Source organism: Lactuca virosa, chromosome 1 (genome assembly GCF_052849685.1).
Source record: "Lactuca virosa cultivar CGN04683 chromosome 1, Lactuca_virosa_CGN04683_v6, whole genome shotgun sequence".
In the NCBI taxonomy this organism is placed as follows: Eukaryota; Viridiplantae; Streptophyta; class Magnoliopsida; order Asterales; family Asteraceae; genus Lactuca; species Lactuca virosa.
The window spans coordinates 91,827,466-91,837,368 of NC_136426.1; the positions used below are offsets into that span (position 1 = coordinate 91,827,466).

At 34.8% G+C, this 9,903-nt stretch overlaps 1 protein-coding gene across 1 annotated transcript; it reads left to right on the forward strand.

Annotated features, from left to right (window-relative positions):
* The first annotated feature begins 2,954 nt into the window (after positions 1-2,954).
* LOC145117004 (uncharacterized) lies at positions 2,955-3,662 on the forward strand. Its single transcript, XM_079053311.1, has one exon. It carries the CDS (start codon positions 2,955-2,957, stop codon positions 3,660-3,662), a length of 708 nt encoding a protein of 235 aa, XP_078909437.1.
* The last annotated feature ends 6,241 nt before the right edge of the window (positions 3,663-9,903 follow it).

Consider the following 9,903-nt stretch of genomic DNA (forward strand, 5'->3'; position numbering starts at 1 on the left):
TTTTTTCCTTTTTCTTTTATATTGTATTTTATATTATGTGTCCAGTTTTTCGCTTATCTTTTTTAATTTTTATAAAATTTTCTGTCCTGAAAAAATTATACAGGTAAGCAATGCAAAGCATTTGTTCAATTATCCAGTGCCTGAAGTACTGAAGCTTAGTTAAGTGCCTACGGCCTTCTTCTTAGAGCATTGGGTGTGGGCAACTAGATGTAACACCAAATTGGTGTCACCTCATCCATAACACCACCATAACACCAAGGGGGAAATGGTGTTCCACATGTTATATCATGTTAAGAGGTAGAGAGAGAAAATAGAGAAAATTATTTGATTGGTTGATGAATGAGATAGTCAATCATATTTCTTGTTTTATCTTGTCCTCGTTACCACAATATGCAACATAACGAGCAAAAACGAGTAGGGGGGGGGGGCGGTTCCCCCCCCCCTCCCCCGTCACGACGCCGTTAAGGGTGCCACATCACCCGGTTGCTTCTCGTTTTTGGCGCATACCGCATCCTCTTAGGACTCATTTTACACTTCGACCATTCCAATTTATTTTTATTTTTCTTTTAAATGAATATGATTAATAATATTTCATCTCCAATCTATTTTATTTTTATCTAATTTTTTATTCTAAAAATACTCTCTAATATATTTGTGTAATTTATATAAATTGTTAAAAAGACATCCTCCTATTAACTATCTTTTAACAAATATATAATCTATTTTTTTTCATTAAAATAATATTTAAAAGTATGTTATCAAAATATTATAACAAAATAAATTGTTGCGTATATAATAAATTTAAATTAACCATAAATTTATTGAAAAAACCAAAACATATTTAAGCGTTTGAATAAATTTCTCATATATGAATTTGATAACTAAAAAAACTTTATATTTACGATTAAGTAATATTATTAAATATATAACAGAATATTACAAATATTAATTATTAAATGCTATATTTAAATTATAACTATTATATAGAAGTAAACTATCAATTTTGAAAAATTAAAAAGGTGAACTAAACGGACGACTTAAACTTCATTCATTTTTTGATAATTTTTTTTTATTTGAGTTAATGCGTTTCATTATCTTAAAAAAATGAGGGAAAAAAAAGTAAGGTGGGGTTAGAAAATAGAGAAAAAACTAGGGTTTGGACCGTCCACGCGTTGCTGCGGAAGCTCCGGTATTTTAAAAAACGCAGTTTGACACCATATATATCATAGAGACGATTAAATCATATAAAGTGGAGCACAAAAATATCAAAATAAAATATGGATACAAACAATTGACTTGAAAGTGTATCTTTAAGAAATTAATAAAAAAAGAATTATTAAAAAATTATATAAGGAGCCAAAATATAACTTTAAAATATAATAAGGGACCAAATTGTAATGTATAAAATACTAATAATTTAACTTTAAATTTATAAGGGTTGAAAATTGTTAAATAAAAATTAATTAAGGGGAAAAAATATAAATATATATAAAATTTAAAATTATAAGGATAGAAATTGTTACATCAAAATTAGTTTAGGGATACAAAATATAAAAACAAATAAAAGTAAAGGAATGAAAATGAAAAAAGAATTGAAAGTAGGAAGACTTACTTTATTTTTGCTTAGGATGTGAATAGTAAACCTTCTCACAAACCAATTTTGGTAATTAATATATATATAATTAGTAAAAATATAAATATAGTAAGGAACGTAAGTAGTAACTTATTAAATACTAATAGTTTTATTTTATAATTACCAAGGATGAAAAGTGTTCAATTAAAATTACTTCAGGGAAAGAAATGTAAATATAAAGATTTGCTATTGTTAGAAACAAAATCTTTATTTTCAAAAGAAGACTTATTTTAGAACTTGTACCGTATTATTTCTATATAATAACTTAATCTGAATATAGTTATTTGTGCTTTGGAAATAGTCAAAACCAAACGAATAGTGATACCCCTCACAAACCAATTTTGGTAATTAATATATATATAATGACATTTAATGATTGTTTCTTAGAACTTTATGTCATTCAATATTATTTAATCTTCTTTTATTAAATTAAATGTGGATCAAAGGGTGCCTTCATTCATCTCATACATCGATCCTCATCAACGGAAATCCCACAGATGAGTTCAAAGTCTCAAAAGGAGTCCGTCAGGGAGATCCTCTCTCCCCCTTCCTCTTCATCACGGCCATGGAAGGTCTTAGTGTCACAATGAGAGCAGCCTGCCAAGCTGGTGTCTTCGAAGGCATCCAACTGCCACATAGGGGGCCGCTAATCTCACATCTCCTATATGCGGATGACGCACTGTTTGTAGGCGAATGGTCCAAACACAACATAAAAAACCTCGCAAGAATCCTACGTTGTTTTCATGTGGCTTCGGGACTTAAAGTCAACTTCAACAAGTCAAAGTTGTTCGGAGTGGGAGCTTGTCCGCAAGAGGTGTCTCGTTGGGCAACACCCTTAGGTTGTGAACCATCGGTATTGCCATTCACGTATCTTGGAGTCCCCGTGGGCGCTAACATGAGACTCATAAAACATTGGAATCCAATTGTTGATAAGTTTCACAAAAAATTGTCGTCATGGAAAGCGAAAACGCTTTCATTTGGTGGGCGATTGACACTAATTAAATCTGTCCATGGAAATCTTCCAAATTACTTCCTGTCTCTCTTTGTCACACCTGCTGGGGTACTGGAGAAACTTGAAAAACTTAGAAGGAGGTTTTTATGGGGTGGATCTGAGGGCAATAAGAAGATTCAGTGGGTCTCATAGGAGAAAGTGATAGCTAGCAAGGATGTTGGAGGATTGGGTGTGGGATCTATAAAAGCTCTCAACACATCCTTAATTGTTAAATGGTGGTGGTGGCTTCGAAATGAGCCCGGTTTACTGTGGGCCAAAGTCATCTCAAGCATACATAACCTTGCTAACAAACCCGATAATCATTACTCCATGAAATCAATTGCAGGGGCCTGGAATAATATTGCAAGTATCGAAAAGGAACTAGTCAAAATGGGCATCCCTCCCACCGATGTCATAAAAAAGCATGAGGTGTCAAACGGATACTCTTGGACCTGCAACCTTACGGATGATGGGAATTACCAGGTGCACGCACTTAGACAGGTGCTTGAAGTGAACAATAGTGTAGACGCAAGAAAATTCTGGTGGATTAAAGAAGTACCAATCAAAGTGACATGCTTTGTGTGGAGGGCAAAGTTAGGACGAATCCCCACTACCTCGGCTCTATCCACTCGAGGTATCAGTCTTCCCTCTACATCTTGCTGCCAATGTGGACATAATGATGAAACCGACATCCATGTATTGGTGCAATGCCCATTCGCAAAAACTGTTCTGAAAGGGATATTTCACTGGTGTCAAATAGCATTGGTAGACTTTCAGTCGGTAAACGAGGTTCTAGATTATGCTTCAAACTGGGGAAATTGCCATAAAAAGAAGAGGAGACTAATGGCCATCTGTTATGGGACTTTATGGTCTATATGGAAGGCAAGGAATGAAAGAGTATTCAACAACAAAAATGTGTGTGCCACAAAAGTTGTCGATATCATTATATCATCGACTTTCTTATGGTTTAAGCATAGAAATGAAAAAAACGATGTCATATGGCCAAAATGGATTTCATATCCATTTAGTAACATGTAATGGTCTCTGTTTTACTTTCTTAAACTTGTACTCTGTTTCCCCTTAGTTTCTTGCTAGGTGGGGTTTGCTTTTCTTTTATTTATATATCTCTCTTTTGCCGGTTCAAAAAAAATGTTTTTTTAATATCTTTTATGTATTTTAAATTTTCATAATGTTTATTTCAGGTGTTGTTATAAAATTTGCTGAAGTAGTTAATTATGGCATGTTTTAATTCTCTAGTCTCTATTTTCTTATACGCAAATATGGATAAAACTTCAAATTAGGGATAGAGATTTAAAATTAGAAAATCGGAATCGTTAAAACCGGAATATGTAAAATCGGTCCGGGTTTCAGATTTAAAGAATGATTTTATCCAGTTTTGGGTCCGGGTAAACTGGGTTTAAGAGCCATAACCAAACCAGTTTTAAGGGTCCAAACCGATTTTTGTGAAAAATTTAAAAACATGTATATCTCATTAATTTGAAGTCAGATTGACATGTGGTTTTTTCAGCATGTAGTTCAAAGTTTGTAAATAATTTTAGAGTATAATTGTGTCATTTTTAGTTATAATATTCATTGACATACAATCTACAAAGTCGGGATATCAAAACTGAAAATTTTTAGCTTTTCATTTTTTATTCTATGAAAATTTTAAAACATACATATCTAATTTATTTAAAGTCGGATTAGCATGCGATTTTTTCCAACGTGTAGCTTAGAATCTGTATATGATTTTAGACTATAATTTTGTCATTTTTAGTTTCATATTCATTGATTTACAGTCCCCCAAAGTTGGCATATTAAAGCTGAAAATTTTCAGTTTTTCAGTCTTTTTTTTTATATATTTTGTGAAAATTTTAGAACATGCATATCTAATTTGTTTGAAGTCGGATTAGCATGCGGTTTTTCCAAACGCATAGTTTAGATCTTCTATATGATTTTAGACTATAATTTTATATTTTTGGTTTGATATTCAATGACTTATAGTCCATCAAAGTCGGGATATCAAAGCTGGAAGTTTTCAAGGTTCAACCCACTTTGTAATTACCAAAAAAAATATGGTGTTGTCCAGGTGTTTAGGTTTTCAGATTCTAGACACACTTTACCCGGTTCCATCCGACCTACTTTTATGTTTCTAGGTTTCCAGTTCTAGACACACTTTACCCGATATCGTACCTGGAACCGTACCGAATCCGGTTCCCATATACCGATCCGATTTCACGTCCTATAAAATATCGTTATCGGGTTTCTGGGTTTTTCCAGGTCCAGGTCCATCCGGGTCGGGTTTGGACTCAATTTCATCCCTAATCCAAATAAAAATAAAACTTCGGCACAAAAAACTTAGATCGTATTTCGAACTAATATATTTATGCGTAAATTACAGAAATGGTCCTTGTGGTTTGGTCAAATTCGCAGGTTTAGTACGACTTTCGAATATTTGATAGATTGAGTCTCTATGGTTTCAAAAAGTTAAAACATTCATCCTTGTTTCATATAGAAAACTATAGACAAAATTGCAAGAATGGTCCTTGTAGTTAGGTGAAAATTGTCACTTTGGTCCAGATATGTTTGGACTAGCACTAGAGGTCCAAATGTTTCATTTTATGTCGAGTTTGGTCCAAAAAGATTTGTATTTTTTTATAATGACAGTTTTCCCCTTAATTTTTTCCTTTTCATTTTTTTTATTTATTCAAATAGTTTTCTGATTGAAAGAAAAATAAAAATAAAACAAAAAATTAAATATAACCATACCCCTAAATACACCTACCCTACATAAAAGTCTCTCTCTCTGTCTCTCTCTCTCTGTCTCTCTCTCTCTATCTCTCTACAGTTTCGTTGGAAACCACTGCCTCGTCGAAAACAACCGTTTTCGTCAGAAACCACCGCCGTTACCGCCACCATATTCAGCGGAAACCACCAAAATCAGCGCTACAGACACCATTTACATCGAAAACCACCAAACTGATGTCGTCATTCGTCTTCTCTAGTTTTATCGTCTCCTTCGTCGAATCACAATGTCGCTAGGGTTTACTATGATAGGCGACGACAAGAGGTTTTTCAGATATGGGATTTCCTACCGTTGCCACCATCTATGTCGAACTTCAGGCCTACGGCTCAGATCTAGAAAGACGAACGGCGTCGTTATTTTTCTGGAGAGACGAAGGACTAATGTTAGCTGCAATACGAAGGACAATGTTGATCCTCTATTCATTGTGAGTATCTGGATCTGCAAGACTAACGACAACGACAACATTTCTAGCAAGCCACCACCGCAAGTGGGTTCTGAAACCCTTCACAGCGGCGACGACATTTCACCATCGCAGTTAAGGGTTTTTCCACACCACCACCTCCTTTAACTCGACTTCACTAGAGATCTCACCATCGCCCACCGTTTAGGGTTTTCTCAACATGTTTCTCATTGTCGAAGACGTTGGGGCTTTATATATGTTGTTCATAGGTGTTGTAGATCTGCAACGAAGGTTTCGGTGGTGGTGGTTAGTTGAAGATAGAGAAAGGGAAGGAGGGGAGATATATATATATATATATATATATATATATATATATATATATATATATATATAGAGAGAGAGAGAGGGAGAGAGAGAGAGGGGTGGGGGTTGGCTTCTTTTTATTTTTTTAATTAAAAAATGTTAAAGTAAATAAAAAATGGAAAATTAAATAATAAGGAGCAAAATGTCTTTATAAAAAAGTTCAAACCAAATTGAACAAAACTCACAACAAAATAAAAACTTTGGACCTCTGGTGCTAGTCCAAACTTGTTTTGACCAAAATAACATTTTTCAGCTAACCATAGGGATCATTCTTGCAATTTTGTCAAAACTATATTACCCTTATTAAATTGATATTATATTTTTTAATTGGCTAATTACTTAAAATTATTATTTTAATAGTGTTACACCCACCCCAACCCCATCTCATCTCCCTTTTATCTCTTATCCAATGTAGTTGTTCACCATCGCTCCCCACAAAATCTTTTATCTATTATCCACTGTAGTTGTTCACCATCGTTGACCACAAAATTGTTGGATTAGGTGTCTAAGCCCATAACTATAATTGGTATGTACTTGAATTGATAGCAGCACAGTCCTTTTGGGTTGCCCTCAACCTAGCAATTGGACAAGGAAATTATGAAAGGAGAGATATTAATTTATAAGATTAATAAATTAATATATATATATATATATATAAATGATTTATTAATATGTTAGTGGATTAATATATTAATAAGAAATCATTATGTTTAATTAATTGTTAGCCAGAAATTAATCAGAATTAATTTTGGGGTTAAAAGAATTAATTATAAAGTGTAGGGACTAGTTTGCAATTAACTAATAGTTGAGTGGAAGGTTCCAGAACCCCCTTGGAAGGGGGTGGACGAAAACCCTAGGGGAAACCCTAGAGAATTCGTCCAAGGGCTCCAAGATAAGGCCTTGGGTCTTGCTTAGGCCCTAAGCAAAGGATAACTAGGGTTTTCCCTAAACCCTAGTTCCCTCAACTATTTAAGGAGCCTCCTGGCTCACATTTTAGGGTACTGATTCTTTGGAAGAATACCCTGGCCGAAATTGCATACTCCCTCTCCTCTCTCTCTCTTCTACTTTCCTTCTTGCTAGTTTGGGTGTGACTCCATTAGAGGCATTACACTTGTGGTGCTAAAGCTTCCAAGAAGATCAAGATCAAGATCAAGGGAATATCAATTGTTTGCTATAACAATTGAAAGGTATGTAAACCCTAAACCCTAGTTTACTATTTTCGATAATAGCCTCTCTCCTCTAGGGTTCTTGTATTGCAATTCAAAGTTGTATGTTCAATAGTTAAAACATAGATCCAAAGTAGGTTGCATGTGAACTTAGGAATTGTTTTCTAGTTTACTTGTTGTACCTAAAACCCATCAGTGGTATCAGAGCCATTGTTTGTTTTAAATTGAATTGCTATAATAGTTGAATTGCAAATTAGGGTTTATAGCCATTAAACCCTAAAGGCCAAATTTTCGCAATTAGGGTTTTGGATTGAAGGGTTTTCGAAAACCCTAGCCTCCAAAGAACCCTAATCGAAATTAGGGTTAGGGTTTTGAAAACCCTAGCCTCCTCCCTTATGAATTTCGAAATATGCTAGAGGATAACTAGGGTTTCTTGTTTTTGGATAATTGTTACTTAATTAGATTAATTGGATAATTATCCTTACCCTATTTTTCGAAATTTAGAGGGATAAGGATTAGGATTAAATTAATGGATTAATTTAATTAGATAATCCTTACAAGATTTAATAATTTGATTAATAGTTAATTAAAAGATAAATATTAAATCTAGTTAATTGGTTTATTTAAATTTAAATTTAATAGCTTAAATTTCGAAATTTATAAACCCTTGAAGTTTTAAAATGTTTTAAAACACACCTTATATATATATTATAATTAAAAGTTTAATATTATATATGTATAAGAATATGGTCAGTCAAATCGCTAGTATGCCTCATTCACGAAGCTAATCTATAAGGGGGGTATAAGGAAACTGCCTATAAAATGGTAGTTGAATGGGTGTCCACTCTCACCCACCGCTTCCTTGATTAGTGGAGGGTCGTTAGCAGAACGGATTTGATAGGACAACTACTTCTCATTAAAAGTATAATGATATTAAAAGTACTAGAACATTATTTTCAAAAATCCCAACTCTAGTTACTTTAGGAAAAATGTGAAAAGTATGCTAATCCATGAAATTGCACATTATGCTTTATTAGTCGTTAGTGGAGCGTGTGTGGTTAACCAGCACACTAAAAGGCACTAATAAAGAGTAGTAATGGGTATCTCATAATTGTCATTTTGATGGAGCGTGTGTGGTTTACCAGCACATCAATAGTTAATGATAAAGACAATGAGGTTACCAAGCACATTTGCATGGTTATTCACATCTTGTTTGTGATCCTCGGCATCCCAGTCACAAATAGAAGAGCATAATCTGAGATTAAAACATGCCATTGAATAGTTTCAATGTATCTCAAAAGAATTAGGAATTTCACTTCGTTTGTTTCGTCTAATGGTGGAATTGGTGAATCGTCATTCACCTACCTTTATGAAATTTGCACTTGGATCTCGGCATCCCATTTCTGAGTTGTGAATCTTCATAGTTGGATCCTAACCTTGATATTATATCTTTGGGTTATTCTATTAAGGTATCTTGAAATCTAACTAAAACTTTCTTTCTTTTCAGATGTCTACTCCTGGAAACACTTCTGCTTCGTCCTCCTCCAACCAAAACTTCTCTTTGCTCAATATTTGCTCCAAAGTCGTTATGGATGGCTCAAACTATAACGATTGGATGCGCAACATCAAGATGGCTCTTCGTTTCGAGAACAAAGAATATGTTCTTGAAAAGGAGCTCAAAGAGCTTGATGAGAATGAAGCTACTCCTGAAGATCTTGCTGCCTACAAGAAACATTACGATGATGCTACCAAAGTGGCATGCATCATGGTGGCAACTATGTCCCCAGAATTGCAGAGGTACTATGAGGACTACTGGCCTTTCGAGATGAACAAGGACCTTATGGAAAAGTACCATAAGCGAGCTCGTCAAGAAAAGTTCGAAGTAGTCAAGTCACTCATGGCTTGCAAGATGAAAGATGGGGAGTCGGTTGTCTCACATGTGCAAAGAATGCAACGCTACATAGAGCGTTTGGTCAAGCTCAATATTCACTTTGATGAGGAATTGGCCATTGACATGGTCTTGAACTCACTTCCTGAATGTTATGGTCAGTTTATTCTAACTTACCATTTGAACAATACTGAGCAGACCTTGGCCCAATTGCACAACTTGTTGCAGACAGCTGAGGCAGGGATGAAGGGTAAAAGTATACCCCCCACACCTGCTAGTGCCCCTGTTTTGGCTATTGGACAGGGAAAGGGGAAAAAGAGGAAAGGTCCTCCCAAGCAAAGCTGGAAGAGCAAGGCTCAAGCTGGGTCATCTAGTAATGGCCCAAAGGCTAAGCCCAATGGTTCCACTCCCCATGTTTCTGATCCAAAAGAGGCAGTTTGCTTTTACTGCAACCAAAAGGGGCATTGGAAGAGATCTTGCCCACAATATCTGCAAGATATCAAGGATGGCAAAGTGAAGCCATCTTCGGCAGGTATTTACACTATTTCTGCTAATAACTCATTATCTTCTCGTTCATGGGTCCTTGATACAGGATGTGGTTTTCATATCTGTTCTGATTTGCAGGGTCTAAAGGAAAGTGAGGAGATAGAGCGAGG

Coding starts and splice junctions, on each gene's coding strand:
- LOC145117004 (XM_079053311.1), top strand. CDS start 2,955: ATGAAATCAATTGCAGGGGCCTGGAATAATATTGCAAGTATCGAAAAG.